This window comes from Stigmatopora nigra, chromosome 5, assembly GCF_051989575.1.
Source record: "Stigmatopora nigra isolate UIUO_SnigA chromosome 5, RoL_Snig_1.1, whole genome shotgun sequence".
Lineage (NCBI taxonomy): Eukaryota > Metazoa > Chordata > Actinopteri > Syngnathiformes > Syngnathidae > Stigmatopora > Stigmatopora nigra.
This window is the reverse complement of record NC_135512.1, coordinates 11,310,384-11,326,750: the sequence shown is the minus strand read 5'-3', so window position 1 is coordinate 11,326,750 and position 16,367 is coordinate 11,310,384. Positions and strand designations below refer to the sequence as shown.

The following is a 16,367-nucleotide window of genomic DNA, read 5'->3' as shown; positions in this document are numbered from 1 at the left end:
CTGCCCAGTATATTGAACCTTGGGATAGAGATACGACTTGTTGAAACCATCTGTCTCGAAGCAGGTTACTCTGCAATAGAATTCATAATATTTAACCAATCCTAGAACTTCCAACATAGGTGAAATCAGTTCAGATGTCAACATTAAAAGCAGCCTAAGATGAGCACATGGTGTAGGACTGGATTTAAGTAGTATTGAAAAAATGGAAATAGCTTGAAAACCAGAGAGAGAGAAAATTAAGCCTAAAAAAGATCGCATAATCAACAACCAGGGGATCTGCAGTTGATCTATTGTTTGTGTGTAAAGGGGGTTTGCCTAAAGTCAAATAAATCATTAGAGCTTTTATCTGCATTTCTTATGTGGGCAACCCAATTATGCTTAATTTTGCAATTACAAAACTTAGAATAAATTGACTCCCTTGGCAATTCCAATGTTAATGTTGTAATGCCCTTGCACACAAAAGGAAAACAAAAGCCGGGGCCTATTTTTAATGTTTTCTTTTTTTTTTTTGCAACAAAAAACACATTTACTCTGGGGCATAAATAGGAACATCCTTGTTTAAAGTGAATTCAATAGTTATGGAGGCAAAAACATCCTTCTAGAAAGAAATCAATAGATGGGATGTTTAAGGACAGTAGTCAAATCCAAAGGCAAACCAGTTTATCGAACCAAAAGAGGTGTGGAGGGAGGCCCAGGTCTGCCCGGCTCAAGAGTTCTCATCAATAGAAACAACCCTGCATTCATCCACTGCAGCTTGCAGTTCATACAATTGCTTCAACAATCTGAAGCATGATTGAAAAAAAGGAAAAGGAGGTGGGGTATAATGTTTGGAGAGATTTCAAAGGAGACGCTAAGGAAAGACAGCTCAAATGTAATTCACAATGTGAAGCAGTATTATTACTGCAATACAGGTTAAATGGCAAAAAAACAACACATCATTAATAATCTCGTTAAGATTGTACCCAACATTAGGTACAGCTTCAAAACATAACAATTTTTGTGGATTTTACTTTTATTTGGTCCATAAGTTTTTTTTTTGAAACTACGTTAGTATACATTTAACAGTATGATCATTGGTATAAAATGTGACTACTAAAAGTTATCACACTGACGTAACTAAATTGGATAAATTTACACATGTTCAAAACATTTATCACCACAAATGCATCGTCCAGCAAATAAAGCCTAAAATGCTAGACAAAGACTGACAAATTTCTACCTGTGGTTGAAACACAGGCACAGCGGCTTGCTGTCCTTGAGGCTGAGCGTCCATATCCATGTTATTAAGGCCTTAAATCCGTTTCCCCCTGTATAAAAAAACAAACAAAAAAAATAGTTGGTTAATACAACAGCAGCATGAATAACAGTTAATCCGTTGATTGGGTAATTTTTCACAACAAAAAAAGCGCAACCTAAAACAACGGATGTGTTCCAAACGCCAAACCTTTAAATTAGGCAACTATCCGAGTAGTGAGTATATGATTTCAACAGAATTGGATCCAGTGTCACGTCAGTGAATCTGACACTTCCTCTGTGGAGCTCTCTCATTGCACCATGTAGTGCCTTAGCATTAATGTTCTGGAAACAGAGATAATTACACTACACCCCTTAGATTCACTTGTCTTGACTAGAAGCGTGTTTCATACAAATTTCTGGTTATAGCTACTAACATTTCAGCAGCTTCACATATTTCCATGTTTTCCAAGAAAATAGGTCATACAGAGGTGATTGGACTGGATAGGACTGTATGCCAAGGATGCTGCATAATTGCATGTTCTGGCATACAGCCTAAGACGTACAGTACACATTGATTGAAAAGATGGCTCACTATAGGTTGATTGTCTATAAAAAGCATTAAAAAAATACACATGAAACCGACCATAAAATTCTTATCTTCTCACGCACATGTTCACAAAGAGCTGAAACTCACCCCATCTTTTCTTGTGAATGACTAGGCAATTCAAGGAAGCTGATCCATTGGTGCTCAAACTTGCCCAGCGCAATCTACCAGTCAAGTTACTTTTGGTAGAAAATATTATTTGATCCAGTTACCCGTTCGACCCGAACGAGCGTACTGATTACTATTCACTTAAGGTGACGTAATGGCATTTCCAGAATGCCCTATATATTTTGCTCACGTCTTCACAATCATTGCATTTTTTACCCAATGTGCCAAAATCAGTACATTCAGCTTGATGTCTGTTAATCAGATGGATATTGCGTGTTTTGGGTGAAAAATACTGTTACATCACTGGACTTCAGGGCATTGGTGAAAAAGGCTGAAGATGTACACGTCTTAATGTTAATGGAACTCATATAACATTTCCAATTGGATTTGGTTTGATAAGTATATGCAGTCAAAAAAAATGTATCTGTTTTAACGTGATTAAGCATATGGCAATTGCTCTGCAAATGGCCTTGCTGCCTTCCATTTGACTCTTTGCACTTTAGCTGTGTGTTTTGCTAGATTGATGCTGGCAACATGACTCCTCTTCAAACCTCGTGTTCTTGCCTGCCTTTGTGTCAAAATAACCCGAGGACATTTGAGCTTGGCAACCGATGAGAAGATCACTTAAGTCTGACAGGTTGAATTATGGCACCCCCCAAAACAGCCCAATTAATTGAATCAGTTACCAATCAAAGTAAATGGATACACATTTACGGTTTAAATGGTGGACTAGATTAAGGCCAACATTTCAGCAAAAAACAAAACCCTTACAAATCCATTTCTGTCAAGTAGAATGTAGAAACATTGAAGTGGGAATGGCAAAATTAAAACATTTCAAATAATGTAGGTGAGGTGTACATCATGCTTAAGGAACTTTATCTGCTTGAGGGAACTGTTTATCTGTCTACAAAGTTCTATAGACGGGCTACTGTGCTTGCTTGCACCTGCTACGCAAATAAAGAGGCAGTGTTCGAGAGATATTTACTGAAAAAGAAGAGACAAATGACAAAAATTTTGACCATCTCTAGGGGTGATAGAATGTTTCCTTTGAGCACCAGAAAAGGAAAAGCCCTAAAGTCACTGTTAAGATAGACTTTAAAAATGTTCAGAAACATGTGAGAATGAGGATAACAGAAATTTTTTATGTATAAAATATTACAAACTGTTTGGCCTGATACCCAATTTTTCCACATCAGCAATACAATTCTAAAAGGCAAAGCAAGGCAGCAATATAAACATTCCAAAAAATCTGTTGCTTTAAACCTTTCAGTTTCTGTTACCGGTTTCATGATGGTAGAAGAAGTAATTTGGTTGTTTTAAATACCCAAAGCACAATTTTAAGTAGGTTTCATCAAGCCGGGGTGAGAAACAGAAAGAATTTCTCATCAATTCTACTGTACCTGCTAAAGAGCTTGCTGTCAAGTATGTTCAGTTAATTATCACCATAGAACACTCATATATCAAGATTGCAAGAGGAAGCCACAGTGGGGGAAAATAAACTGATGATTAAGCTGCTTGAAAAATGCATATCATATATTTCTCCTATCTGAAGGCGCCACATTAGTTCAAAAGAGAAAGATTTATTACCATTAAAAGGTGTGTTGAAAAGTGCAAAACCTGAAATTTAAGAAAATTAAGTATGAAATTAGAAAAAAATCCTTTTTAATCCCAATTTAATTAAATAAGTTCAATATAATACATTGGTTTTTGCCATGTTGGTAAAACTAACTTCCATGAAAAAGCAAAACTGAAGTTTAATTGGGGTAAGGCAGTCAGCGGCTGTGCACAGCAAAAATGCACTTGGGTTGCACTTGTTAGCCATAAAATCATCGTGGTTCTGTGAAAGCCTGTTGAACTGTGTGCCATAAAACAATAAATTTGCTGGCATTAGCTTATTTTAAATCCTCATTTCCCCTTGCTCTATTATTCATTTACAATGGGGAAAGCGGTAATACAAAGAGAGATGGTCAATTATGAAAAGGTAATTCAAGGAAGCCTGGAAAACAGACATGGAAGAAACAAAGCGTACACCAAGTTCCTTGAAATAAAGGAGCGCTAAATCAGCTTTGATTGGGGCAAAAAAAAAATACAAAAAGAAATTGATGAGCTTGTGTTTATAAAAAGATTGAAAAGAAAGGGACAAAAAATAGGGTGAGGAGTGGGGCTGGGCTACATAGTTAAAGGGGAGCGGAAACATAAAGTGACACTATCCGGCCCGGGTTTAAGATGTAAAGAAAATCAAAGGCACCTTTGAGGAGCCAGAAGACGACAGTGGAAGGCCTAGAAGAGTGGTGTCCATGATTACAAGAAGTGGAGAAACCTTTGAGTTTGTGTTCATGAAAGCCAACCCCAGGCCTCGAATGAATCCGCTGCTAGAATAACACTGATGATACAAAAAAAAGTGGAAACCATCCACTAATGATGGAGGGGTCCAGATACTACAAAAAGCTGCATACTCTGAAATTCATTTTAATCATTAGGCAAACTCATTAGCCCAAATGTGCAACACTCATCTACATTGGACATGCACAAGATGAGCACCACACCAGCATGTCAGCCATTCTGGAGTTTTTGAGAAAGCCCAAGATTCAGTGTAATACAAAATAAAGAGGAAACTGTTTCTTCATCCATAACAAAAGAGAATATGGTGAAATATGTGAGATTCACTTTGCAAAGCCAGCTAAACACACTTAAGATCCTTACGGTATGTCTCGCAATTCCTGCCAAGCAAGCAAAAAAAAAAAGATCAGGGAGCTGATTACATTTTTGCTTATTTTTCAGCTCCGGCGATCAAACATATGAAATAAACAGCAAGGCTGACATTAAACAGATGAAATTATTCCAAAGTGGGATTATTTGAATTAATAGCTACGTCTCTTGTAAATGGAATGCTGGGTTTGTTTGCATAACTCAACTCTTCACTCTAGCGCTGTTGGGGGCAGAACAGGAAATTGATCAAAAAGGGAATCGAGACAAAAGAAAACCACTGAGGTCCTCAGGGAGAGTACAAGGCCAGAGATCCATAATGTTGCATGCCACCTACTATTTATACGCCTCCTTTACATTTTTCACTTTTGGAATTTTATAGGCTAATGATTATTTTTACTGCAAAAATAAACAGCACAGCACAAAAAAAGCTTGGGCTTCATGTGAGGCCTGAATTGATTTATTTCTCAAGCATCCAGACAAAACTAGCACAGCGCTCTGCTTCAGAGTGCATTTCACTTGCCGCATCCTGAAAAATAAACAGCTAGATTTTAAACTGACCTTCATACATACTGTTCTGTCCAAGTCTACAGTGCATGTACATAGACACCTGCACTTTTGTATTCTCTTTAACCTCCTACTTTATGGTTCGGATTTCCGCCATTATGCGACAAAAAAAAAAAAAACTCAAGCACATGCAGATGTCAGCTCCTCCATTCACTTTTCTCAGCAGAGCCTCTTCATGTTCCTCTGTCCTATGCAGCTTATGCTTGCTGTTATCATGAGCTGGCTGGCACATGGCTGAAAGCCCAGGCCACCTCTCTACTCTATTGTCCTGCCCACTCTACAGCAGCACTGACAACACTCGTATAGTAAGGGGATCTTTGTTGCCTGTCAATCAATTCAGCAGGTGTCTTACAGCAAAAAGCAGGAGTCGGCCAGACGGCTTCGTTCGTACACAAAACCGTTTGATGTGCTCATTCCAGAAGCAGGGGGCGGCAGCCAAGGAGGATGCTAATGATCACAGAGAAAACTATTATATTCAAGCTTGTAAGAAATAAACTCCAATTTTAATGATAAAAGAAGTATGTCCAACAGGCACAAGACCAGATAAATGCAGCACAATACCCTTTTCTTCAGTGCAAATTATTTATACTGTCAATCACTGAGAAGAAATAAAGCCAAAGGAATAAGAAAAGGAGTCTTGTTGCAAAATATGCAGGGCGATCCAAGATGTGTGCAATGATCTGATTTGTAAAGGACTGAAAACACTCATTTAATTGAGGGTAACCTTGGAGGAAATAATTGCTAGAGCTCTGCAAGAATCAACGGTGACTCAAATTGACACCAATACAACAGTTTAAAAAACCCAAAAAATCAGAACCAAATAAAACCACATAAAATCACCGGAAAATCAATAATACTTGGTTACTGATACAGATACTTTAACCCCAATATATTTTTCCATTGTGACTGTGCTATTATCTAATGACTGATTTCTTCTACACGACAACATAAAGAACAGAAAAACAGGGCCTTTGACAACAAAAATAATTCCCCCAATATAATCAACATCCAAACACAAAACTGAATTAAGTAAAATGACATCCTAAATTTTACCTATTCTATTTTAGGAAATATTATATATCTTTATCCACATCTGCACAAATATCTCAGGGCATTGGGCTGCATTTGTGCCAGGAGGCAACAACTCACAATGCAAAGCAGGGCATCGCCCAGCAGAGCAGAATTTGCAGGGCTTGAGGACCAATAAAGGCTTTGTTTGTTAGCTGTGTCACTGAGTGACCACCAAATTAGCTTAATCACCTCTGGCATCGGGATATTCAATGTGACATTCTGCACCACAGGGCTGGGCTTCTGTTTGCTGCAACAGCCCAGTAGGGTTTCTAGGGAAGAAGGGATAGGTTGCGAGGTAAAGGGAGAAACACAAAAATGTCTAACACAAATTATTTGAGTTGTTTCAATTAATTTTCTGATCAGAAGTAAAACCTGGACTGATTATATAGTAAGTATAGTGAGCTGTGTGTGTAATGTATTCAGAGAATACATTATTGTATTTGCAGAAAATAAGTTGTGGATCATTGAATTGAAATGGGACTAGTTCACGCTGAACTTTTGGTCTTTTGCTGCAATAGATTTCCTTTTTTTTCAGTAGTTCATATGCAATTTCTGTAAAATTCGTATATCAGTTGCGAGTAAAGCTTGGTAATAAGCTATAATTGTAATGATTTTTAGATTTCCCATAAAACTACTTAGCACTATAGAAAAACAGGAGGAAAGAGAGAATAAAAAGCTACAAAACAACAGATGAAAGCAGCTGAACCAGAGAGGTCTTCCCTGCTTCCTTCAAACATTACAATATTAATATTAATGAGACTTCCTGTCCCCGGCACCCGCAACTGTTACTCCCCTCAGTTGATCTGAACATGAAAAACCTAAAAAGCACAAATTCCAGGAGTTGCGTATCACAGTTTGACCCTGCAGCCACACAGCAGACACAAACCATGACAGACTCGCTGTTCAAAGCGAGCAGGAGCTGCTTTCATCAGGGAATCCTGGTGTTTTTTCCTTACAGTGCGACACCACCAGCACATGCCATCTGCCTTTTTCCTCAAATCAGAATTTCAAGATGCATCCTACTTGTCTGCAGTTTTCTAATGGGCTTCAGATTCACGGCCCAGCATCACACAGGCTTATACTGCCATGTCGCTTGCTAAGTGCTATTCGCAACCAAGTCTCACACTGTGCCGCAGTGTTAAATATTCACTGTTAGACAATCAAACCTGAACTAGTTGGGAACCAGGCTTTCACTTTGGAATAGGTGCGGATATACCCAACCATAAGTATTGTTTCTAAATACAAGCTGAATACCTCGACTTCGTGGAATAGTAATTCATTAAAGACATTCTCCTCTTTTCTTACCTCAGACTTTCTTAAATCCTAAATCGACATACATAAGAAAGCAAGTAAATGAACACACTCAGAACTCCGTTTTCTACCTTTACTATACAATCTGAGCACACTGCGACCGCCTCCTCCTGCCTGCCTTCAGATAGAAAATATTTTTATTCTGTATCCCAATACCACATGAGCAAAGGTCTCTCATCCTTGGCTTGGCAGGACTTCTGACAGACAGCCGGCAGCACCATACAAGCTGAACCCCTGCTGCTGCAGCTTCCTGCTGCTCAGGGGGAGTCAGGCTGCCTGCCTCCCGTTGACAATGGGCCAGGCCGGCCAGGTAAGAGGCCACAGGTAGCAAAAGCCCAGAAAGAGAAGGACTGAGACTGGGCAAAGTAAGCAGAACATTGAAAAACAGAATATATGACAACAGACAAGGTGGGAAAGGAAAAAAAGAGGAAAAGATATAGCAAAATGTATGAATGGCATTTTATCATCTATACATGCAAGGATGTGGTTTCCAACCTTTGTGGTGGCCTGTATTTGGAATCAGGAACCCGAATATAAGCCACAGGCAGCACTTTCACTACTTCTATAGCCTTTTTTTACATCTTTACACATCAGCAATTTGAAATGGATGAAGCAATACAATCGTCTTTGTAGATGCTGTCAATGCATCCAAGGGAAATATAATTTGTCAGTGCGCTTACATGATCACAGAAAAATCACAAGGATTCTCCTGTTGTAGCAAAAGAAACAAGGGATGTGGAGTCCGTAACTTTTAACTTTTTTATGTTTAGCGCATGAACCTCAGTTCTGATATCAAAGATTCAATCTCAGTTTTGGACCTTCCTGTATGGAGTTTGCATGTTCTCCCTGGGCTTGAGTGCTTTTTCTCAAGGTTCTCCGATTTCCTCCCACATCCCAAAAAGATGCATGCTTGGCTGATTGAACACTCTAAATTTCCCCTACGTATGAGTGTGAGCATGAATGGTTGTACATCTCCTTGTAGTTGGCTGGAATAGGCTGTAGCACCCGGAATATTATCCTTCCATTTCTCCTGCTTATTATCATTTGAAATTCTACATTCTTTCTAATAAAAAGATGGAAAGTATTTTTTCTCATATTCAAGTTGTTGCTCGTTCACTGAAACCATCTGTACCCTCCCAAAGACAAATACAATCAGTGATCAATAACTTAAGTTTCAGTCATAAACAGAAGCGATGCCACATATCAGAGAATCTAAATAGTATTAGAAACATTTTCAAGAATAAACATAACCTACCACTGGGAATCATAAGAGATACTCTGATGTTGACGTTTATGACACCCTTCTTCCATATTCATACCCCCAGGTCTCAAGGCCCCGGGCCAATCTGAGAAGCTGCTGTGACTCAAAGTGCATAAGCAGTAAAAGCAGAGCGGGGGTGATTTGTCCCCTGCCCCAAGCTGCCAAAGTGAACAAAGATTGACTGAAAAAAGACAGAATTTTAATTGTGCACCATGCTTGAGTGAGAATGTAATTGAAAATCCTTCAATAAGTAACATGTTAACTTGAAAGTGGACTACTTCTTAGGAATCTTAGTGCAAATGTATAGGCTCTAGCCCTAGTAGCGAGACATTAAAAAGTCAGAGTCATGACACAAAACATTCAAACATAGCATACATGCTGAATATTTGTTGGCTGTTTCAGAAGTCTGGTTTAGTTTAACAACCTAGTTAATTACAAGAACTGAGTATTAACTGACAGTGCTCCGTTTAGTGCTTGCGGGTTTGAGAATCTTGCATGCTTAATTCAAACTTTAATTCTGTAACTAGAATAATAATTTATATTGCCCACCTTGATTTTAAGATCAACAACTACACAACAATCCTACATCCTCAAAAAGATATATCATAAAATAAAGTGAAAAGGATGAAGGAAAACAAGACAGAAGTAAATATCGCCAACTTTCCACAGTGTAAAGAAGCCTGCCAATGCAAGACATTTGAATATTATTTTACTTTGTTGTGCCCCAAATACTGAAACATTAAGGTTAGTTTGCAGTCACACTTAAACAAACACGTATAGACACTAACACAAAAAACCCTCTCCCTTTATGTCAATTTGTTCACAAGTGCCAATTCATATTGCTTTTGTCTTATCTCATGACAAATGTAGACTGTCATTATCCCTGACATGGTGTTTACAGTGGAACCTAACACTTGGAATCATATGTTGAAAGTGGACTCGTATCCCCAAAGGATTGATCAATTTGCTTGTGGATAATCAAAAGCGATGGAGAATAACAAGGGAGCATTGAAAATGGCTTTAAAGTAAAAATTGATGATAATGCATGACAGCATCTTTCCTCCACAAAATATTTGCCATCTTTGCTTTGATGGTACACAGCAGAATTTCCCTCCACTCCCATTGACCACAATGAATACCAAAATGACGAATGCCATGATGCAAGGTGAGGTAGTCTAGCCCTTCTAACGAGCTATCTATGAAATGCCAAAATTAACAGTGACCCAACTTGTGCCTCATACACACCCACTCACTAATGGCCTGCTTAATAAAAATAGTTGCCAAAAACCAATCAGAGCAAAGAGTCCAAATGTAAATAAGTTAACTTGTAAATATAGTCAGCTACATGGGAAAATCACAAAAAAATATGTTTTTGATATTTACTTGGTACAGCTATTTTATCAAAACAGCACAATGTTATACAATATTCAAGTCAACATCTACAAGGAGCGCTATGTCTCCATATGTTAAACTTTGAGGTGGAAACGAAATGTTTAGTGTGTAATATGTAAATGTCAATCTATCCTACAAGACCCATAACACTGGTGGAAAACCATCTTGACTCTACAGAGTATATTTCAGGCTTAAATAGCACCTCAACATGTACAAGTTTTGTTTAAGCTCATTGCAATGTAAACATATACAGTACTTAAAACGTGCATGTCCTCATTCCAACTAGTCAATTATACCCTACGGGTTCAACGCTCAGGCACGTGATACATTGAGTGGTTTAACAGTGTGGGATTTTTTTATTTTTTTATTTAAATGAATGCATTTAGGGGAGTAAAAGCACAGAAGAAATCGTGTGGTCATGACATAAAATGACCCAGCAGTACTAAAACTATTTCATTAACTTCAAACAAGTTCCAAGGTCAGTAATTTTTGCGTTTGGATGTCTTTGTAGTCTTTTCCCTGCAGAGTAGAACTGAGCCCAGTGTGCAAAGGCAGCAGTTCCACAGTGATGTTAAAAATGTTCACGAGACACACAGGGGGCTGCAAGGCATTGTCTGATTTGAATGCTTAAAACACCCATGACCCTCCAAGAAGAGATCAATACACAAATAGTGATGAAGAAGCTCATTCCAAGGGAGTCTAAGCTGCATGAATAGCTCAGTTTCATTGCCAAAGACCTTAGACTAAACTTTAACCAAACACAACTAGAAAAGGGAAAAGTAACTAGAAAAGGGAAAAGTGCATTAAATTGTTCTCAGAAAGACAGCAACAAAGTATTTACATTTTTCATTTGAAAGACCAAAGAAATTTGAGAAGTTAAAATCCCAAGAATGCAAAGACCTTGCAAGGATTCTTTTCCATAATCACTTTCTTAGCAATGCTTGGTCATGGTCTTTGACTTCATTCAAGAGGTGATGTTAAATGTATCTTCAAATAGGCCAGAGGAAAAATCTTAAAATAAGCTTTATGAAGAAGAAAATAATATTTTTGATTTTGATCATAGTATATAGAGATAATATTAAAATATATTTCCATAAAATGGCCCAAAAACATACAGAAATTAGTGTCTGGAACTTGAGGGTAAGGCCAAACCAAGAGGAATGTGAAATGACACATGCTTGCCATCAAACTTTCACAATTTGTCCTCTTGCACTCCATTGAAGCCCTGTAAAGAAATCTGTAAGAAAACTATAGCCTTGTAATACACCAGAACGCGTGTGATGAATTGAATGAAGCATCCCCTGTATCGTTTAATATGCCAAAATGTATCCTTGTCACAACGCAGCTGCGACCATTCACACACACTAAAGGTTGACAACAAAATTGACGTGTCTTTTGTAAAAGAAGTGTCTTGTTTTATTAAAAATCCGGTTTTAAGCATTTCAATGTGTGACGTAAATATCAGGAAAAGCAGTATTTGACCGCAAAATTTAAAATCGGAATTATTAATTTTGGTCAAAATCTTGCAACCCTAACTAAATACAATATAATTGTCAGCATCTATACCAGGTATAAAGTGTCAAACATGCCTTAATTCTAAAACTCCTTTCTCTTTGTCCTTTTTTTTAGTACATATCTTATTTTGTTGTCATCACCTTTTCCGATGGTTAACTTTAAAACTATTTCCTCAGAGTCAAAACCATTTTGTTCTGGCAGAACTTCCAATTTACAGCGACAAAGACAAGCATTTTGGCTCTCATTGTTGTTCATCTGGTTCATGACACACTACTTGACATTCAACATCACTGAAGCAGTCGTCTTTCAAGACTATGCCTGTAGAGTAAAGCTTTTAAGGAGTCTTTGACAATGATAGAATGTGGCAATAGAGAAGTGAGTAATTATTAGGTCAACAAGGTATGTCAGTTCAAACTAACCCTCAGCTGAATCATCCTTCTGGCTGAGCCAAACATCATTACTAGTGATGAATTAAAAATTGTGTGGCTGAAATAGGGCTAAAAGCGTGTTTTCAGTTTCAGTCCCAAAAATCCTTACCACCGAAATAACAGATTGTTGCAATGGTGTCAGCAAAAAAAAATCTCTACCTCTTTTTCCATTAAATCTGAATGTATTATTAAAAAAAATGGTGTTGCCAGAGAAAGAGAGATGGTGTTTTCCTTTGTAGTGTCAGTTTCTCTTAACTTGGAAGGGTTTAAACTTTTTTATGCTATTTTTTAGGGGGAAATCAACATTAATTAGTATGCTTCACCTAGGTGTTTATTCTAAAGAAAGTGGAAGTCACGCCCTTGGTCTTACTCTACTGATAAAAAGAATATATAAGGTCTCCATTGGCTGAAAACCAAATTTGACAAAATTAAATTTAAAATTTCAGCGGGAAAAATCATTGTAAGTCATTTCATTTTTCTAAGATGTATGCATGTGTGTATTATACTGTATGTGCACTTATGCAATCTCCATGCTTTTTCAAAATATTTTTTTTAAGTTTGAGTCTTATGATCTGCATTGCATATATTGATTTATTGGCATCAATGACTTGAGTTACTGTATAAAAAAACACAAAACCTATTCGGACTATATATCAGTGGAGGACTGTGTCGGGTTTGGAAAATGGTCGGCTTTCCAATAGCCAGAAGTACCAACAACAATTTTAAAATTAAAATTTGAATGCAACGTTCTCTTACACATCCGCTCACTAGACTGTCAACTCCTACAAGCCTCTTTTGTCTATTCAGTAGGGTTTTATCATGCTGCCAGCTCTGGCGCTTAACAAGATGGCTCAAAGGAGAAAAACCCACACGGATTCTGATCTAACCCTCCTTATTCATCTTTCTTCACCACAAAGCGGATATCCACTCTCTAACTAACTATTAAAAAGGCCACAAATCTAACTTGGTGGGGAAAATGCATTTCTCTGTCTACTTAGCCTATGATTGGCTCGCTACATGGTGTATTCCACGTTTTGTAAGCCTGGATGGGTTCCAGCTTCCACTAGTGATGGCAGGCACTATATAGAGAATGGGTGGAAAGATGAATGTTCCCATGGCACAAGAAATACTGCAATTTGGAACAATTTGGAGTCTTGAGAGATTTATTTGTATTTTTTGTTTCTGCAATTTCAGTTGCTTCTATCAGGTTATGGTAATATCATTAATACATGTTACACTAATGATTAACTTTTATAAAATGCGACTCCAGACTAAGACTGTGCTATAACTTACTGTTACCGGTGTAAACAGAGCATTTTTGGTGGCAATGTGAAATTTAAATATTGTTATACGATGACATCAGACAAATTAATTTTTGTACACACAAAGCCTAATGAAAGTTTATGTCCATTAACCGCGATAAGCGAGGGAACACTGTAAATTCTAAAAATAATCACCTAAGTGACCTGAGTGGATTTTTTTCATTATTATTACTAACAATTGTAATCATTTTAGGCAATGATTTTTAAGACGTGACATTGTAATATGATACTTGGCATGAGTTTTGACTTACAGTCGCATGTCTGTCAGTCCTTGATGCTGAAAATATGTGTTAGTGCTACTCCCTTTTGTTTTGCCAACCTTTAATATTATAATTATAAATAATATTTGAACATAAGTTTAAGGCCACCAGATGACGCAAAGGCTCACTAGTCTGACTTCAGTGCGGGCAAGCATGGGATCAATTCCCGCTTTGGGGGTGGTGTGATTGGGCGTGTGAATAGTTGTCTGTCTCCGAGTGTTCCCTACGGCTGACTGGCGACCAGTCTAGAGTGTAGCAAACCTTTCGCCCAAAGTCCATTGGGATTTGCTCCAGCAACCCTTGCGAGGATACGCAGTACGGAAGGTGAATGAATGAATATGTTTAGATGAGGGTCAAAACATAACAACAGGAAAGCAGGGGTAAAAATCACTAGTAAAACAAATCACTTTTAGATAAAATATAAATGTAAATTAATAAAAAAAACATATTTTCCAACTTCAGATGACAGTGTGATGGTGGACTACTTATTATGTTGGCAACTTATTATGTAAATTCTTATTTATATTTAGTACTTATTTATTGATTGTTGATTTGTGCACTTAATGGTGAAGATCTGAATCTTGTAATAACAATAACAAGCATTCAAATCAACAGGTGTGTTGTGCAACTTTTTATACTTCAAGTATCATCATTGCAAAACTTCAAATATAAACTGCATACATTAAATGTGATGATCCTTATATCCCAATGCATTGTTTAAGTATCAAGATTGTAGAGAATTGACATTCTTACAAGTAGTAAACACATTGATCTGAATGAGACAGGTTTGATCAACAATTTTAAAGACAATAACAACTCCGATCTTCTATGTAAAGTCAGCGATCTGTCTTTAAAGAGCTTTAAACTAAATCGAAACATAAATTACAGAACAGTCAGTACACAGTCACTTCCAATCTGTTGCATGGACTCACTAAGTAGCAACATTCATGTATACAGCCAGTATTTTCTCCACAGTAAAATCGCACCAACATTCACACCAAAACATGTTTGACAAGAAGCACATTGTATCAAATCAAAGTGTCAGTGACATTAAATGAAACGATCCATGTCAGAGAAACTTAAATACAGTAAAAGTTAGCCTTGCTTTCTGCACGCTGGCCCAGGCAGGCTAAGCTAGCAGAAGAACTTTCCCCAAACTTTTTCCCCCTTAACCATGAATCTCGCATGTAAACATATTACAACAACCGCGGGGGGCTTTCAAGGACGACCCTATCCCAGTCTAGTCCAAAAAAATAGACAAACAGGTCCAAAAACAGCAGATTAGTCGCTGATGAGTAGTTTTGCTAAAAATTGACGGTCAGCTGAGTGAGGACTTACCAGGAAGTGGGACTCTGTTGCTAAGCTATTTCTTCTTCACGCGCAGAAACTCCGCAGATCGTGTTATGGCGTTGGTTTCTTTGCGGACTTTCCCTTTCCTGATCAAGCCCACGCGTGGGTGAGTTGAGGGGGGAAAAGTCGCCGGGATCGGCCTTTGGTTGTCTTCCCAAAACTCTGAAAGGCTTTTCTTGTTTGTTTTTGGGCTGACGGGAGAGAGCGTGTGCTGCCGAGGGTGGTGCGTCTGGTCCGCGTGTGTTGATGCGCGTGTGTGTGTGTTTGTGCGTGTGCGTATAAGTGGTCTCGTGTGCAGTTTGTCCGTTAGGCCCCCCACCAGCCACCACACGCTTCTGACCCGCGTGCCACCAATGTAAACAAGGAGGCATTCCCGGGGAGCTGTCAAATACCGCGAGACTCTGCATAGATATGACAAACCTCCCTTGGATGGCCTTGTAGGATTCACTTGATCTTTTTTTAAATTCGGTTTTAATTAAATACATTCCAGTGCCTAAGAAGGGCAAAGAGCACCAAAAAAGACTATATACATCCCGGCTTCTATCTCTTTGACTTGCTACAATAACAGCCAAGACAAACAGAGTCAAGGATAGTTTCTTTTCAAAAGCGGTCACCATACACAACTTGAAAATTGAATTGTACTTTTTTTAAAATTTATATTGCTGAAATATAACTGATTTTTCTTGAATTTGTACAAAATAAGACATGGTTATTGAATTAAATTGCGGAAGACTTTGTAATGTTGTACAGCAAATTCATATTGTATTGTTTCATCATTACATTTGACATGTACAATCTCATCACTTGTTTAGCATACATTTTTTTTATCAAATTATAAATATTTAAATCAGTACCTCTCAAGTTTATTTAAATAGTCACCTAAATAGCAGAGGCAGTAATGATGAATTGATAAATGATTTGTTTCAGCATCAAAATGGCCATAACCATTAAATGGCTTTGTATATTTTAATGACTTTAGAAAAAAGAATCACAATAGTATTATCATGAAAATTATGATTTTCACCCCATACTAAATAGGCCAGACAGGAAAAAACAGTTCTATGATATCCTAAGACTGTTTCAAAACTAATATGAAAATATAAAAACTAACCAAAAATTAAAACTGAAAAAAATTGATTAATCAGCCCTCCAAAAAAAAATATAGAAAAGATTCGGCTACAAGGATCGACTCAGATACATGTCCCGAATATTTCTACCAAATTTTATTGTGCAAAT

At 37.6% G+C, this 16,367-nt stretch overlaps 1 protein-coding gene across 1 annotated transcript in view; it reads right to left on the bottom strand.

Annotated features, from left to right (window-relative positions):
- Positions 1-15,493, bottom strand: part of nek7 (NIMA-related kinase 7) — a 44,066-nt gene extending 28,573 nt beyond the window's left edge. The window contains exons 1-2 of the mRNA XM_077717538.1: positions 15,120-15,493; positions 1,220-1,307 (exon numbers count right to left, since the gene is read on the bottom strand). Coding sequence (XP_077573664.1) covers positions 1,220-1,279 — 60 coding nt within the window. The 5' untranslated portion in view covers positions 1,280-1,307; positions 15,120-15,493. The remainder of the gene's footprint in view (positions 1-1,219; positions 1,308-15,119) is intronic.
- Positions 15,494-16,367: the final 874 nt, after the last annotated feature.